The 19,537-nt window shown below is 33.5% G+C and overlaps 1 protein-coding gene across 1 annotated transcript in view; it reads right to left on the bottom strand.

The window, feature by feature from the left end:
- The window catches only part of LOC145293905 (exportin-T-like), an 87,412-nt gene that overhangs the window by 49,985 nt on the left and 17,890 nt on the right, over window positions 1-19,537 (bottom strand). The window contains exon 3 of the mRNA XM_080140711.1: window positions 6,500-6,553. Within this exon, the coding sequence (XP_079996837.1) occupies window positions 6,500-6,553 (54 nt within the window). The remainder of the gene's footprint in view (window positions 1-6,499; window positions 6,554-19,537) is intronic.

The following is a 19,537-nucleotide window of genomic DNA, read 5'->3' as shown; positions in this document are numbered from 1 at the left end:
TTTTATTTCCTTATCAAATACGAAAATATTCATTGAGAAAGTCACTGTGCCACCATGGCCAATGTGCAGATCACATTACATGTAGAAAAAAAGACATGAAAAGAAAAAAAAAAAAAAAAAAGAGATGTTTTTATTTAAAAAAATGCTTAATCCAGTCAAATAAACTTCAACTTTTACAAAAGTTGAAACTAATTGCAACACAAGGTTTTTTTTTATCCCCAACAATGCATTTCTATAAGACTTTCATTATTAACATAATAAAAGTCTAGAAAAATTTTCTGCAAAATATGCAAATTTGGTACTTTTTATAAACAGCTGCACTGCATTTTTCAGTGAATGTGATGTACACTACTAATTGTGCTAAGTCATCATTTGAAATGTAAAAATAAAAAATAGAACATGAAAATGTATATTGAATGCTGCTTTACTCTCATAACAAAAATTAACTTATTTTTTGAAGCTTTTAACATTTTTGGGGGATTTAATCTACTTGATATAACTTTTCCAATCAAAAAAGGAGATAATTTATCGAGTTTAATTTCTTCATCCAGCGATTCGATAATAAATTTTGGGAAGTTTTAAGTCGGTTTCAGAATCTGAATCAGATAAATCTTTTGAATTTTTTAAAAGAGGAAGCCCTGATTGAGTTTTGATTTTCATTGATCCTATGCTCAACAACCCACCACAGATTCTAACTACAGCTGGGAATGAACCAAGGGGCTAAAACTTTCAACAGAGGTGATGGATTTTCCCAAGATAGATATCGTTTTGAAGCTCGACCCTTCGGACGACAAATATCGAAAAATTGGCCAAAAACATTAATTCCTTCATTCTCAACTGGGCTCTTTTCTACAAAAAGGGGTCGCTTTTTTGGCAGATATTTTTGAAAGTCATCTCCTCTTTTCGATTGACTAGCCTTAATTTAAACCTTTGCCACTTCCGGTTTGATGATGGATGCAACGGCAAAGACGTCACTTTTTTTTTTTTTTCCCATGTTCATTTCTTCCTTTGCGGTACGGGTTTGAGCCTGCCTGCCTATCTGCTACCATTTTTTTTTTTCTCAACACATACCTCCAAACACCCAGGCAGTGCTGAGCACCCAGGCTAGTATAATATAAAAGGTTGGGAAGTGTTCCACAAAGCAAATTGGTTAATACTGTTTGGAGGACAATAACTATATGAGCTAGGGCATATTGGGACCAGCCGATTGATCGCATCAGACCCTATCCGACCGCCCGTCAGACCAAGTAAGGACCAAAGTGATATTGACTGCTGCTGCCAGATCAATGACTGTTTAACCACCAGGACTTTGTCCTAACGCCTTACAGGTTGCCACCCACAACCAACAGGTGACCTCATTGGGGGGAGTCTTATCCTTTTACAGAGGTGCAGTCAACATAATCTATAGCAGTCTGAAAACAAGAAGGTAATTACACAATTTAGTAGTCTAAAGAAAGAAACTAATACAGTAAAAGAGTTTCCGGCATATAAGGACCGCAACAGCAAAGGAGTGAGATTTTACTGTTTGTTAGATTAGTCGGAGGTATGTACATAGAGGGGGGGGGGGATAAGTACTATGAGTTCATGAGGGCACATTCCATTAAAGTACTTGTAAAACAGGAATAGGGATGTGTATTGTGGCGATGGGAAATGTCACCAGATAAAATTTCATCTCAATCAAATACAGATTCAAGATTTGGCAGCACGTTTCATTTAACAGAGAACATCCTATTTAACAACTTTGCAGTAATCTGTCAATCTGGTATTTCTAAAACTAAACTTTCCTGTGTTTATGTAATATCTCATTTTGAAAACCATCGCCAGGTTTGACCTACATAGAGTAACACAATATATCGACTTCTTCAATTTCTTGATATTTGATTGCTGTACCACAAAAAATGGCAGTCATTCTAGAAATCAATGTTTAGGATCATAACCTAAAATCAAATGTTGATATGTCGACCCATTCAATGTTTTTAGCCGCTTTAATGTTGTTAGGATTGCATCATCTTTAATGATCACCTTGCCTTGCATAACTCAATGTTTGAGATGTAAAGAAGAACTGTATCTCAAAGAAATCAAGTGTTGCTCCTAAGAGGGGGTCCCATTGATCTGAGAACTTCAACTGAAAATGAAAAGTTTTAAAAAAAGAGTGAGAACAGACTATTTCTACATTCTTTATTGATACTATCACTTCCTTTTGGAGTAATTGTCATTGAATTCCCTAACATTCCTTACAAAGCATGCATACATCTCCCCGTACTTGCATTAGACATTTTTTAACTTGTAACAAAAAAGAAAATGACAATAAATCAACTAGAAATTTATTTAAGTTATTCTAAACTTTTAACATATATATATATATATATATATATATATATATATATATATATATATATATATATATATATATATTTATTCTAAAGACTTTAAATATTAACCAATGTCTTAGTTTTTAACCTCTTAATTTTGTTTAAAACAATTTTTTTTTTGTAAACAAATGCTTTTTTTTTTATTGTAATAAAAGATTTATATTATAAAAATATTTTTGGTGCATGGAAAAATAATATGGCTGCCAGCAATTAAAACATGGAATTAAAGTTTGATTCTCAAAACTTGAATTAATTAAATTAGAATTTTATTTCAGGACAAAAAATACAAATGAAGACTAAAAGATTTTATCCAAAATGAAAAAAAGATTTACATTTCTTTGTTATAAACACTATTTTTTCTGATTAATAATTGTTAAATTTGCATATTTCACACAAATTAATTTTTCTAAACTTATATTTCTATGAGGCGTTTCATAGAAACGCCTCATAGAAATGCCCTGTGCAAAAGAAAATTGTTGCTATAATTTTGACTTTTCACTGATTTGCTTGGACTAACTGAAGTTTTCTTAATTTCTTTTTTATTTAACCATTATAGATTTGGTAATATTTTAACAATCACCCGGATCAGATAATTATAATTATACATATACACTAGTATTGGGACGATTAATCAGAATCGGAAAAATCAGAACATTTGGGGGTATCAGAATCTGAAAAATGTGTATTTTCCAATGCCAAAAACGATTCCTTTATCTTATTTGATTTAAGAAAAATCTTCCACTGGTTGTTGAAATAAAATATTCAATATTTATTATTTAAATTCCCAGTAAAAGTAAAAGCTATAGATGACTCCAACAAGTGTATTTTTACGTTAGAGAAAATATACGTTTTTATGGGAATCAAGATAATATAACCATTTTATAGTTAAATATTTAGAGATTTATGAAGTATTGGATCAGAATCGGTAATAGTATCAGAATCAGAAAAAATATTGGAATCATCCCATCACTAATATGCACCTAGGGTAGCTCCTGGCATGCTGTGTAGAGACTGCACCCTCCATGTGGGTGATATAAGCATCTCCTATTTAAATTTCAGTAATCATCACTTTTTCCTTCCTGGATATTCTTTTTTGTTGTTTTTACCCAATTGCTTAGTTAATTTTGCAATAGATTTTTTTTTGTCAAGTCACGGCACATCTCTTGCCATCTTAAAATGTATTCATTAACAGACTGCTTTAAATTAGTATCAATCTATACTGAAAATTAGTTATGTTTTTAATTTGTTGTTGTTTTGGCTTTTCACATTTTATCTGTTGCAGAGTTAGAGGTGGAGATTTGGAAAAAAAAAAAAAAAAAAAATCAAAGTTGTTTAAGTAAAAATATCCAAAGAATCAACAAGAGTCTAAATATTAAAATAAGGAAGTGGAGTCTGAATTTTTGAAATTCTAAGAGTCAAACCATATACACCTTCCAACTCCACAACCCAGATTAGTACAACCAAGAAGAGAAATGATGCAGACATCTATATATATAAAAGCGAAAATGTATGTATGTGTGTTCGCTTTTTCTGTATGTCTACAAAAGGCTTTTTTGGCAGTCATTCTCGGTTGGCTTGTTCCTTCTTAAAACCTTTTATATGCTGTCTAAATAATAACATCTACGACTAAGGAACTTGGGTCGCAGCTATCTTTAATTTACCCGACTTTTACAAGCTATTTTCGAGATATTTTGTGATCGCCGCGTAGCGGGGAAAACAGAAACTAGATTAAACATCAGGCGACTTTCTCGCACGTGCTAATTTTACTTTATAAACGTCAACTTAACACACTTATCAATCAATTCATCTGTTCATGTGGTCGAGATGATTAGGTTGCAGGGTTTTTTTTCCATTTCCTTTCCACCTCCGCGTCAAAGGTTCAGGGTTCAAGCCTAATTTTCTATTAAACCTTTTTTTTTTTTCTTTTACACCTCCAAACACCCGGCCAACGATTTTTATTTTTAACAGGGTTGTTTTCATCTACTCCCCACCCTCACCAACACACACCTCCAAACACCCGGGCAACGCCGGGTATCCCCGCTAGTAAGTAAAAAAAGGTACTGTTTACCTGCCTATTTCATAAAGGCAAACTTGGACACACGGTCAATTTATAGAGGAAATCCACCCCCACAAAAAGGGGTACACTGATATGGCTACAAAAATAACATGGTCTATCTCATCAAAATTCTCTCACAGATATGGGTGTGTCAGGCAACAAGTGGAACAGAAAAGAAATCATTTAACGTTAATTTTCTTTGTGTCTAAAAGCATCAGACGTTTTTTTGATATTTTGCAAGCTTATTCTCACATTCTCATGGTTTAGGCCAATCATCAAATTACATCTAAGATTTCTCAGAATCTTATGATCTTACCAAAAAAAATACTGATAAATGGGCAGAGATTATGTCTTTGCATCGAAGTGCAAATGCATTTTTCAGTTTTTTTGTCCCCTACCTAGTCTAATTTTTTTTTTTATCGCTGTTGTACAACATTTACCCTAGGTGGGTTGAACCGGCCTCCTCCAAAGGAGGAAGTATCAAGGGAAATCCCTAGTCACCTGTGATGTTTAGTGCATTTTTAATTTAGTAAGTATTTTCAGAAACCTGATCTGGTAGCACTAGATGCTCTAACAAGTAACACCACTAAGCCAAAGTGGATCTAGGAGCAATGGTAAGTAAAAGGCAATTTATGGTGGTTACCATTCATGTGGGTTTGCAGTATGGTGGGAAGGAGGGGGGGGTCACCATTTTGGAAGAATTTAAAAAGGAAGACGTTTTATGTAAGTTTCCGAATGCATAGTTTACAGTAAGATGGTAAAGTTTACAGAGTAACCGAAAGTTCCAGTAAGTTTTCTTAGCTCATGTTTGAACAAAGTCTTTACTTTAGCATTGAAGTAAGGTCTGAGCTCATCCATTAAATGCCAAGGAATTCAAGGAATAAACATTCGTAACTCAAACTCATTCATCCATACCATAATAGTATTTCCTTTTTAAAAATGTTAAACTAATTATAGTCCATTTGTCTTTTGTGCATGATGCCGCTGGGAAACTTGTCTGTCCATCTCCACATGTGTAATTCTTTCGTCTTTTTCCACCAAAAACTGTCCTCGATTCTGATTGGCCGAAAACCTCTGATGATGTTGAGAAAAGAAAAGGAAGAAAAAGGGAAATGATAGAAAGGACGGGGGTATTTCATAATGGTAGTCTTCACTTCACTACAAACTCCACATTTACCATAGCCCTCAAATAGGGCCTAACCACTGGAGGTCCTTTTTAAAGTCATACCCAGGACCGACTAATGTTCTTATACATGTACAGAATTGTGAATAAACAGTCAAGAGGATCCCGTTTTTGTTTTTTCCCAAAATTGTCAATAAATTTAAGAATTTTTATTTTTCAACTAAACCAGTTATAATGCAAGGTTTCGTCAGGAAATACTATTGGAAGCGTTCTACAAAAATGAAGACATTGGGAAACACTGGTTTAATCACTTGGTTTTAAGTTTTCCTTGGCTAGTCAACTTTCCTGCAACTGAAGATATCCCTGCATCTGCATCACAGATGATTAGAAAACACTGTGGAATTTGGAGATGGTTGACCTGCTGACCCACAATGACTGGAGAGTGAGCTTGCACGATAATTTTAAAAGCTGAGGAAGTGCAAATAGATTCATTTTTATTTTATTTATTGGAAAGTGCTTGACTGAAATTCAATCTATGCCCCCCCTCACCAAACTTTCACAAAAAAAACTAGCTAAAACCACTATAAACAATTTCCCCCACTCTCTGTGTCTAAATCTAAACGCAGATTCCATGAACAAAGCTTCTTTTCCAGAACTTCCCATCTGTAGGACACTGTTCTGTTGGCCTGCTTCCTAGTTGAATACAACATAATAGCCTTCAAATCCAATGTAAACAAGTTCTTAGTGAACTGTCCCGAATAAATAATTAAATTCTACCCAATTTACACCATTAACAATTAGTAAGCTACCACCTTACATTCATTAACCCTTATCCTCGAGTGGCTATCGGGCCTTAAGTGGTGACTACAAAGGGGAAAAAAAATTTACATAAAAAATTAAAAGAAAATGAAAGATTTGAGGTTAGAAAAAAATTGGAATTTTACTTACCTTTGACGCAAATAAGATTCAAGGACTTGTAGAAAAAAGAATCTTACATTATCACTGAAAAAAATAAATGAAACAGCTTTTAATAGTAAGAACATTTTAATGATTTATAAAAAATAAATTATAAATTTCATTTAACTGAGCTTGCACGATAATTTTAAAAACTGAGGAAGTGCAAATAGATTCATTTTTATTTTATTTATTGGCAAGTGCTATTTTCTTTTTTGTTCTTTACCTAACAGCCCTTTTTTTACAAACCGATTCAATTCGAACAACAACTTTTGTTTGATTAAAAGAACTGCAGGATTATCATTTACTAAATTCCAATATGGATGAAAATATAGCATTTCCTGTTCATCCCAAGATAATTCTACTTAATTCCAATGGTTAATTAAGAGATGTACTCCTGCAGTTCACAATTTGGCCAAGGACACATTTGATTTGTAGGTTTCATAATACTATTGTTTTGTCATTTTGAAATTTGACTATTTATTTTTTTAAATTGCAAAGTTTTACTGGAAAACAACTTCAATAGTTTAAGAGGTGGAAAGCAAGTTAGCAAATCAATTTTTTAGAGTCCGTTAGAAGAAATTTTATGTTTAAAAGATTTAAACTTTGATTCCAAGAAAACATCTTTCAAATTATATATGTATGCTTTAATAATATCCAGTATAAAAATAAAGTTAAAATGGCAAGATAGCTGCCTGTGAATAACATACAATATGTAATATAAAAAAAAAAAAAAATTTTATAGGTTACCTAAATGCTTATAAAAATCAATTTTCAAAGTAAAATAAATCGCAACATTCAAACTTTTCAAAAATTATTTCATAAATTGCAATTTCCATGGGACAACTTTAATTTGTTCAAGTACAATGAAGTTTCCAGTAACATTTTCTTTGCTTAAAAATTAAATCAGATTATAACTGATCTGTGTACATATATATAGGGTTATTGCTTGTTCACAAACTTTAGGTTTTTGAAGAGACCCCCCCCCCCTTCAACTATATTCTAAGAGTACTTCGATCAGCAATTTCATTTTGAGCAGGGAGGGGGGTGGTTACAATATTAGGTGCTAGTGTAGATTATTTATCTTTTAAACCAATGCATTTCAGGTGAAAAAAATGAAGATGTATTTTTAACAAAAATTAATTCACAATTATGTTGTAATATTGTATTAAATGTTGGAGCCTTTATTTAAGTCAAGGTAAACCAGTCAGCTTGTCATACTGAATTGTTCCACATTAAAATATATAATAAAATTTGATAAATTTTATTTTTACTTGAAATTTTTCTATTGGATCATTTTTTGGAATTTTTATTAATTTTGACATGAGATGCAGGTAAATAATGTTATCACCAAAAATATATTGATTTAAAAAGCTCACCAATGTAAATAAGCATCCAATATTACAACAGAGTCTGTATTCACACTGTACAACCATTAGAAAAAAAAAACAAAACTACAGTTTATTTTAAAACTTATAAAAAATTTTTTACATTTCTAAATTTTAGAGATCTGGATTAGTTATTCAAATTATTTTGATTCTTTGGACTACTGTTCTCATCTTGTGAAAACAACACTCAAGATGAGAAAAGTAGTCCAAAGAATCCAATACAAAAAAAAAATTTTTTAATCAAAAAAAATTTTTTTTAATGAAAAATGTTATGGGAATTCAGGATATGGTGCAGAAATATATAGATGTCACCAAGGACTATGCCTAGCATGCCTTAAAGGGGTTAAAAACTATCAATTTTATCAAATTTTATTTTAATTAAATGTTATTTTACTTAAAACTTTGCTCACTAAAATCAATGCTCAGTACATTCATTGACTGCCAACCAAAATTTTTATTATAAAATCTAAAATTAGAATTACTAAGGTAATATTGTGTTTTAGACGGAGTGAAATGACAAATTTATTCTATACAAGGCAACACCAGATCTTCATGCTAGTATATAAAGACTTTAAAAAAAAATCAGAGCTCAACTGTTTAAAACAATCGCTAACAAGTTGAAAGAACTAATTTGCAGAAAATGTTGCAGAAATGGACGGAAATTATTTCAAAAATATTCTAGATACCCTATAAAATTTAAAAAAAAAAAAAAAAAAAAAAAAAAAAAAAAAAAAAAAAAAGTTATAAGAATTGAGAATTTATAATCAGTTATTAATCTTTCCAGGTAATCTAATTCCAAATGCTTTTATCTATGAACATGTCAGTACTGCACATTATCAAGAAGTTCCCGGAATCTTATGATTATTTAATAAGATTCCAAGAACTTCTTGATGTTTTCTGTAAAGTAAAACTAAAAAGCTACTTCAAACAATATCAGAAATGAAAAGTAAATCTATGCAATTGTGTATAAAAAATCGCAAAACTGAGATCTAAAATGTTGAGTGACAGACAAAAGATTACAAAAAAATTTATAAGAGGAACAAATGTATTTCACATTAGCTTGAAGAGTAGAGTTGTTCTGAACTGGAATGCAACATTGCTGCATTTACATTGTGTACATTATGAATAGATTGGAAGTTTTTTGTTTTTTTTTAAATGGGGGTAAGTCTTTAAGAATTGAACAAACATTGTCACAAATTTGCATACAAAGTCATTAGATTAAATAAACAAAAATAGTATTTAATGTGTTTTTTAATAAAACTACTTTACGTTACATAAATTTTTTTTTTAAACTTTCATTCAAACAAAGCAAATTGTCACTGTTACATAAGCTACTGTGAATTAAAGGCCATACTTAAAGGGACATCCTAAATCAGAAGTTGTGCAGCAAGATGTTTGTTCACATTACATTTAAATTTCTGCATGTTGGCACAGTCAGGAAAACACAGAGGGGGGAGGGGGTTCTAAAGGCTAACAGTTTGAGGAAAAGCCTTCCAGCATCTGGAAATCTCTACAGTGTAGAGGGTTGTAGCAAGTTCAGAGAACAGTCCATTAAAATACTCGTAAAACAAGCACAGCAATGCAACATTCCAGTGATGGGACAGAGGTTGGAGCATGATAGTGTCAGACCTATTAAAGACTTTTTTTGGAGACCCTGTCCAAGATGCAAAATAGTAACTTTGTAGAAATATAGGATAGTTGCAGGTGTTAAAAATTTTTTCGAGTTCAGAAAAGGGAGTTCATCTTCCTAGAAGCAATCCTGGCAATGCCTATGCATTTGTTTCAATTAATGTTACCTATGAATGCTAAGGAGTTTGAATGATAGTTTACAAGGTAAGGGAACTATTAGCCATGGCAATCGATGGTAGCAAAGGTTTGTTATAGTTGTTAAAAAATAAAAATAAAGTTTCGTATTAGTAGCAGTAAATGTTAGCATCTATTTATGTCCCCATCCCAAAACAACAATGGTTTCCAATCTTTTTACATGGAGGCACATCACATTTTAAAAATCTTTACACCAAATATATATATATATATATATATATATATATTACTCCTAAAGCCTTTATGCAATAAAATAATTAAAAAAAAAAAAAGATTATATAAAAGAATTTTTATCCACATGAATCAACATATACTGGTATCATTTTGGTATTGGAATCTGGTCTGAATTATTCAGCTCCTATGCCAATTGTTGATACTTTGAAAAACTGATATTCCAATGAAAAAAAAAAAAAATTACCAATTTGTGTGTGCAAAACACTTAGATTTCAGAAATTCAGCCATTTTGAATTGAACGGTGTCATAATTAAGAAATTAAATGTCTATTAATCAAAATGAAATTTAATGGCTCCTATCTATTATATTGTTGTGGCACACCAGTAATCAGTCTATAGTACACTAATATGTCATGGCACAGTGGTTGAGAACCTCTGAACTACATACTAGAGATCAATTTCTAAGGCTTTAGTCATTGTTTTGAATAAGAGTTTAGGAAAAAAAAAAAAAGGGCGAAAGGTTACAGTGTCATAAAAAAGTCGATTTGAAATTACCAAAAATCTAATACTATTGTTATCTACTGCACACATTAAATCTGATATTTTTAATCTGATAAACCTTTAAAATTAAAAGATGCATATATATATATATATATATATATATATACACACACACACAAGATTGAAATTTATCTCAGAGTATATTGTGTTATGACACAGCAAAAACCAGACCTTGTTGGGTGGGGTAAGAAAAAGGTTAAAATACCCATACTCAGTTGCAAGGTATACTTTAATATGTATTTTGTGTTAGTAAAGTATAAACAAAAAAGACCCACAGAAAGTAAATATTGGTTAATTTACATTTAATATAATAAATATAAAGCGGTTCTATTATTCATATCCAACCTAAAATTACCATTTATGAAGTTTCAAGTACTGCCACAGGAAAAAAAATTTAAATCAGCAAAAGTGATGAAAATTGAGTGTGCCTTAAGATCAATTGTGCAAGAAACAATTTTAATATACAAATAAAATGGCAACATTAGGAGGTACCAAGGTTACAAAGTCAGAAAGTACAAAATTCAACTAAGATTTCAAAATTCACATTCTTAAGACTCCACCTGCTTCCAAAAATATCCAACTCTGCAATCCGCGATTAAATCAAAAATAAAACTCCAAGAGAATTAGTATAAACATTTACGTTTGATGGAAGTCTGAATCAGAAAAGAAAAAGATTAATCTCTAATCAAACCTATTAACTTGCAAAAAAGATGAAACATTCCAACACTTTGATAAACACTATACAACAAACAAGGTGTTTCTTACCAATGAAGACACAGAAATTAGAAACCTGCGCAATGGGCAATCAACAATCCCCCACTATCCAACAATCACGAGGTTGTTTGCTCTGCAACTGAGAAGGCTAACATGCTTGCCAGTCGGTTGCCTCCAACTCCACACTGAACCCTGCCAACCACCCCCTCCCTGACTTTCCTTTGCAGACAGACGCCAAACTAGACGATCTGAAAATCACCCCTGCTCAGGTGCATGCTATCATAAGAAATCTTGACATTGCAAAAACATGTGGACCTGATCTCATCCTGGCTGTGCTATTAAAAAAGTGCTCTGCCGAAGTAGGTCCAGTTCTCTCCAAACTTTACAACAAATGCCTTAATGAAGCTTGCTTTCCTGCCTGCTGGAAAACTGCTTCTGTAGTACCATTTTTCAAGAAGTCTGGCGAAAGAACTGACCCAGTAAATTATCACCCCATTAGCCTCCTCCCACTTTTCATCAAAATATTTGAGACAATAATTAACCAGGCTCTAGTCGATTACCTTACAGATGCTAAACTTCTGACTGACCAGCCTGTTCAACAGCAGACATCCTAACTGTAATCTCAGAACGTATAAACCAGTCACTGGACAAAGCGGAGGAGGGTAGAGCGGTAGCTCTAGATATATCTAAGGCTTTTGACAGGGTATGGCATGAAGGTCTTCTCAGGAAAATCAGATCATATGGTATCACTGGAAGAATACATGACATAATTAAATCCTTCTTAGATAAAAGAAAAATCCAGGTTCTCCTCGACGGTCGTACATCTAAACAATATGATATAAATGTGGGAGTGCCATAGGGGTCTATCCTGGAACCTCTGTTATTCCTAATATTCATAAATGACCTCCCTGACAAAACTGCCTGTGAGATGGGTATATATGCTGACGACACCACACTCTATAACAGACACGACAGGAAAACAAATGAACACATATCTAAAGAAATGGCAGAAGCACTAGAGGATGACCTCCGATCTGTAGTGGAATGGGGACATAAATGGATGGTCACATTCAATGCTGCCAAGACTAAACTCATTTCCTCCAATAATTACAAGAAACCTTCTCTACCACCAATAGCAATGGCCAGTGACTCTTTATCTGAAAGTACATTCTTTAAACTCTTCGGCCTAATGCTCCCATGAAACATGAGTTGGAACAATTACATCGAGAGTATCGCCAGGACCGCCGCAAAGAAGTTAGGTTCTCTCTACCGTGCTAGAAAGATACTAACGCCCGAAAGTATCCTATACCTCTATAAGGCCACCATTCACCCATGTATGGAGTATTGTTGTCATATTTGGGCTGGTGCATCTGCCACTAGTCCCTCGCTCCTAGACAAGGTTCAAAAGAGAGTCGCCAATCTGATAGGTCCTGAACTGTCATCTAATCTTCAGCCCCTGTCCCATTGACGAAATGTTGCATCCCTCTGCCTTTTCTACAATGGTGAATGCTCTGACGAACTGCAAGCACTTGTGCCCCCTCAACGTAAATACCCCCGACAACCCCAACAAGCAGCTAAATTCCACCCCTTCACAGCAGAGATCCTTAGATGTAAGAGAGCCTTCTACTCCAGTAGTTTCTTCCCCAGGACTGCTAGACTTTGGAATTCCCTGCCGGGTCCCTGCTTCCCTAACTGTACCGACATGCAGAAGTTCAAGTGCAACATGAACCGACATCTTGCTGCCCAACTCCCTACACAGTACCCCTGATGCCTATGTCCCTGATAGTAGCCCCCTACAACAAAATGACAGTATGCCTTGTGTGGGGTGAAAATGTAATTAAGAAAAAAAAAAAAAAAAAAAAGACATGGAGTGATAAATAATGATTGACTCGCGACCCATAAAGCTCTGCACAAATTATATCATTGGAAACATTGGGGCAATAAACAAAATTGAAATAACTTAGGGTTCACCGTATGATGGAAAGATTTCCTAACAAAATGATACTGGGTGTCTATTCTGCACCTTGCAAGTTGTATTGCGGTTGTAACAGTAAGAGTCATAGCTAGACTGATTTTTAACTTTTATACAATACTAGCAGTTCAGCCCGGCTTTGCAAGAATTGTCTGAGTAATTTGGTAGAGACCACAGAAATAAACTTTTTTTTAAACTTTGGCCCGAATTTTAACCCCCTTAACATTTGTTTTTATCTCAAATCAAAATAAAAAGTTTGACCCATGTCCAAGTTACCTACATCTAAAATTTCAAGTGTTTAGAACCAAAATTGGCGGAGGAATTTGGTAGAATCTGCAAAGGTCAACTCTGTAAACTTTGACCTTTTGGCAGCAAAATTTTTGCCCCAAAACTGATTAAAATGTTTACATGTCTGAATACCCGTTTTGTAAAATTTCAAAGGTTTAGACCAAAAATTGCCTGAGTAGTTTGCTAAAAACTGCAACGGTTAAATCTTTTCAACTTTGACCCCTTGGCAGTCAAATTTTTGCCTCAAACCGATTAACAACCTGCCCTATCTCTGAATATCCTTTATGTAAAATTTCAATTTTTATACAAGAAATTGGCTGAGTAATTTGGTAGAGACCGCAGCGGTCAAATTTTTTTTAAAACTTTGACCTCAATTTGCCTCCTTAACATTTGTTTTGAGCACAAATCAAATTATAAAGTTTGGCCTATGTCCAAGTAACCTATATCTAAAATTTCAAGTATTTAGACCCAAAATTGACGAAGGAGTTTAGTAGAGTTCTCAACGGTTAAATCGTTAAACTTTGACCTCTTAACAACCAAATTTCTGGCCGGAAACTGATCAAAAAGATTTTCCCAAATCTCAGTACCCTGTATATCAAATTTTGAGTCTGTAGACTGAAAATTGACAGAGTTATTGCGTAAGGAAATGTACACACACAAACACTTTTATAGATATACTAGCATTTCAGCCCGGCGTTGCCCGGGTGTTTGGATGTGCATGTTGAGCAAAAAAAAAAAAAAAAAAAAAAAGTGTTAGTAGGAAGGCAGCCTCGACCCCGTACCGCGAAGGAGGAAGAGAACGGGAAATACACCTGACGTCTTTGCTGTTACGACCACTGCCAAACCAGAAGTGATGTAGGTTTAAATTAAGGCTAGACAATCAAACGGAGAGGATGACTTTTAAAAATATCGGCGAAAAAAGCGACCCCCTCCCTGTTGAAAAGTGCTCAGTTGAAGGTGAAGATAATGTTTTTAGCCAATTTTTCGATATTTGTCGTCTGAAAGGTCGCACTTCAAAACGATACTGATCTCGGTAAAATCCGTCACCTCTGTCGAAAGTTTTAGGCAGACATGCAAACATACATACATACATTTTGGAAACTAAAAATTTTCAACCCAAACCGATTAAAAAGCTTGCCCTATCACTGAATACTCTATGTAAAATTTCAAATGTTTAGACCAGAAATTGTCTGAGTAATTTCATAGAGACCGCAATGGAATGAAGAGGTGGAGGGTAAAGAGGATAAGGGAGGAAGTCCAAATTAAGAACGGCTACAGGCCAGTCTTCTAGTGATTATTCACGCTATTAACAACGAAATTCAATGACTATAAAAAGTTCTTTTGGTTTTTCTTTTAAAGGTTTAATCAATGATTACTGTATTTACCATTAGTCCAGGAGGCTTTTTCTGCAACTTTCTGTGGGTTGGAGGGATGTAAAAAAAAAATTGGGGGGGGGGGGGTCACTAGATGTATCCGTGAATAATAAACCGGAGTTATCTTGACGGGACCAAGTTGATAACTGGTTTGTTTCCTTCTCCACTTTTATTTATATGACATCTTAACCCATTCTAGATTATTGCCGAACCCTCTGGGATTTTTCAGATACTTTTAAAACCTACTCTTTCTAACTATACTCTGGCCTTTAAACTATCTCGTGAATTAAAACTTTTGAGGTTTGATCATTAGGGGTGCCTAGAATACGGTAGCACACATTTTAAACGGTTTTATTGATTTTTTATTATTATTTTATAGAAATGCTCCCTCGTAACATTTGGGGCTCAAATCAATTTATTAAGTTAGATCCATCTCCAAGGAACCTATATCTAAAATTTCAAGTGTTTAGACTAAAAATTGGGGGAGGAGTTTGGTAGAGTTCTCAAAGGTCAAATCGTTGAACTTTGACCCCTTAACAGCCAAACTTCTGTCCGAAAACCAATCACATCTCAGTACCCTGTATAACAAATTTTGAGTCTGTAGACTTAAAATTGAGAAAGTTATTGCGTAGGGAAATGTACACAGATACACAGACATGTTTACTTTTATAGATATATAGATTAGCTCCTCTTCCATAACTAAATCTCATTTATAAAACTCACTATGTCTGTCCGTCTGTCAGTCTTCATTCTTATCAAACTGTACCTCCTCTGAAGCGGAAAGTTGCAGAGCAGCACAAGGCAGCTCAAACGATTGCATTTTTTGTGTACCATTTTTTTATAGGTCTTTACCCGGTTAAATAGTTGTTAAGGGGTAAAAATTGAAATAAATAAGAACCTGGCAAGCATAAGTTGACTTAAACTACCCTTCTACACATGCGTAAATTTGTTTATTTTTTAGCTATTTCTTTATCCAACTGACAATGGCTGATTCGGTAACATCTCTGATTGGAGCACTATAAATTTTGTTTTGATTCTAGCTGATGACACCAGTTTTTTTACTTTTGAAATCACGACTTTATATTGGCTATGATATATGAAATAATTGATAAAGAATTGACTATAATACAAAATCTGCCTAAAGTAAAATACCGTATTTAAGCAGATTTTACACCAGGCGCCCCCCCCCCCCCGTTACTTAGCATACTAAATTTCTTGTAATTTGTTGAACATGAAAGCAAGAAGCTTGTATTGCAGCATGAAACCACAAAACATCAATACAAATACTACTTTTACGAGTTTGTCTTTGGACTCCATCAGCAAAGACCCGTGGCGCAGTGGTTAGAGTACTTGGAATAATCAATTGTAAAAATGATATTCTCCTAAAGGTTGAAGGTTCTCAGTGTGGGCAACTAAAAAATACAATAATGAATACCTTAGGATCTCTATCCAGTCAAAAGCATGCTACCTTTAAATAAAGGGTCCCGTTCAAAATTCCATCCAAAATCTCGAGTTTGACAAGATATACATGAAGAAGGTCGAAGGTTACATCAACTAAAATGTTGTGAAAATGACACTGAAGATGAGAACAGTAATCTGATGAACTCAAATAATACGAATAGCCAATCCTCATCTCAAAAACATACTTTTACTGGTTTCGGCATTCACCCTGGAGCGGTTGGGCTGCCTCCAGAGAATGCATGCTGAACAAATGCTGACTGGGTGCAACGCAGAAGCAGATAGAAGAGTTAGCCAATCACGGTTCCAGAGACAACCCTCATAGAAACAACAACCCAGGATCAGCTCAGTATCATGTTTCACTGTTCAGAGCCAAGACTTCCGCATCATCTTTGCCAACCCTGAGGAGGAGCTTGTTCAATGACTTCATGGATAAAATCATCTGGATGACAACGAAGAATATGACCGAATCAGTGAAGACGTCTTGAGAGGAGAGCTTGTTGCAGAAAGTGTATGTTGCAGCAAGAATGAACGACATTTGAGATAAACTGTTGCCAACAGACACAAAAGATATGACGCAAAAAGTAGTAATCGAACACCTCAAACTTTTGTAGGTCACTTACTCTCATCTAATACTACTACTATTACTACTACTACTGAAAGTAGATTGTTGAACAACAAGTCAAACTGAACTTTTTAGATAGTCAGCTGTTTTTTTTATTTGCTATCACCATATTTGATTAAGCAACAGTTGAAGTTTCTAAGATTCTTTGCTTTCCATCTACTTTCTCCAAACAGAAAAGCAAATATATGTCCGCGTCTACAGAAACTTATTAGAAAAGTTGCTTCGAAAAATAAATGAAAACAGAAAAACTTGCAGTCCTTATAGTTTTGCTACTTAAAAAGGAAAAAGAATATGCACTTTTGCCAGAGGCAGGTCTTGCTTTCAGTCCTGTTTCTATTATACACATTCCCAATTACTTTCTAATAATTATCTCTCTCTCTCTCTCTGTTTCTATATATAAGCAAAGTCCGGACCTTAACACTTGACCTTAAAAATAGTGTATGCCATCCCTAGATCAGAGACCATCATCATGTCAGGTTTGGCCTTTATCAGTTCAGTGGGCTGTAGGAGAGCCTAATATATATATATATATATATATATATATATATATATAGGAGCAAACAGTTAATAAAACATGTTAAAAAACACTTTGAAAAAGAGTTAAAAACATTTAATCTGAATAGAAAACACTTAGTCCTTAATCCACAGAGTTTCGAAGAAATACTTTCCTTCTCATTAGAGGGTAGGAATTAGCAAAATGCGGGATCGGATTTTGCATACAAAAGTATTTGATGAAACAACAAATCAAAGATCTTACTTGATAACAACAAGTGGAGCAGAGGGTATATAGTGAAGAAAAAGGTGATTACACGTGAATGGATAGTCTGGTGGAAGATAAATAATCCAGTGTCGGTAAAATCCAAAAATATAACTCCAAGAATGTTAATTGAGTTTCCATTTACACAAGTAAAATCCAAGGAAATCACGTAATTGGAAGATGGTCCAAAATAATCCAAAAGGCCGACACCCATGGAATAATTCACAAATATGTACAAAGAAAAGAAAAGGGGAAAATTCCAATAATATTAATAAAAGAAAAATAAGATATGCTTTTTACACGACTGCAGAGACATAAGATCAGGGAAGAAGAGGAAAAAAAAATTAAATGGTGATAGAATTAAATATAAGATAGAAAAACAAAATGATCCAGACAAAAAAGATGTTAAAAGGCACGGAAAAAATATAGAGCAAAAAAAATAGGTCAATTGAAATGTACAGGATATTACTTAAGAAACTGTCAGCAAGAGTTGTTAAAAGACACTAAATGGAAAAAATAAATAAATTAATTAATAAAAAATAGAAAATACATAAGTAAATAAATAAATAAATAATAAAACAAAAATAAAAAATAATTTTCTTTTTAAGGGGAGAGGATGGTCGGTATCTTCAAATTCAGGATAAAGCAAGTAAGTATATGCATATAGTAAAATATAAGTAAATATACATGCAGGATATAGATGTGTGGGTAGATAGGAATATTAAGACGAAGACGGAATTTGCAGATAGAAAACTGGCGAAACAAAGAAATAAAGTAAAATAAAGGGTTATTAAGTTATAAAGTATTTAGAAAGTATGTAGAAAAAAACGATAATGTTAAAGAATTATATATCTATCTGAAAGGTTAAAGTAATAACTATGTAATTTCAAAATTACCATAATTAAATTTGGACTTATGTTTACAGAAAGAGATCAGTTCGTTTTTAAAATTTATTATATTGTTATTTGAGGGGAAGTAATTATAGTTATAGCTTCGGTTGTGCAGAGGCGACATGACTTAGAGCCTGGAGTATAAGACTTAACTTTTTTATGATAGTCCATTTGATTGAGAAGGGGGTATTGTTAGAGAAGTTCCTTGATTATTATTAGAATTATGGTTGTTAAAAGAAGAAATGTGGTTTGATATTCTTTTCTTAATTAATGTTGAAGTAGCGCCGATATATGTATGAACTTTATTAAAAGCTCGAGGTCTGATATTAATATTAATTTGCTGATTTAAAGGAGTTAAATAGTTTGAATTTTGTTCATAGTGTTCAACAAATTGTGGGACAATGATTGTATGAGGACTATTTTGGAGGGGATAATGAGTGTTGTTATTGTTAGGATGGCTGTAAGAATAAACATTATTCTCATTATTATTATTGCTAGTTGTATGATTGTCAATGGAGGGGCTGCTCAAGTGGTATATTGGATTAGTAACTATATCAGATGGGGGATGGGAAGAAGGATAACGTGAAGACGAAATATTAGTGTCTGTTATGGGAGGATTACGTGGAAGCTCAGTAATTGTGCACGAATATATGACATCTTTATGGATGCAATCATTATTGAGTGGGCAAAGATGTTTGTTATTACAATTACAGTTAGTTTTGGGTTTAATTGGGAAAGGGATTTTTTGGGCTGATCTAATTTTTTTGTTATTTTATATATATATATATATATATATATATATATATATAGCCTATGACCTTGATCTTTATCTTAACCTTGAAAAATGGTGTGCACCCTCCCTAAGTAGGGGACCATCATCATGCCACGTTTGGTCATGATCTGCCCAGTGGTTTAGACTGTAGGAGAGTTGTACACACAGACAGACACACGAATACTACTATTTTATATATATATATATATATATATATATATATATATGAAAACGTCA

The sequence above is a fragment of the Euprymna scolopes genome, chromosome 15 (assembly GCF_053919585.1).
Source record: "Euprymna scolopes isolate OS-2025 chromosome 15, ASM5391958v1, whole genome shotgun sequence".
NCBI classification, from domain to species: Eukaryota; Metazoa; Mollusca; class Cephalopoda; order Sepiida; family Sepiolidae; genus Euprymna; species Euprymna scolopes.
This window is presented reverse-complemented; position numbering and strand designations above follow the sequence as displayed.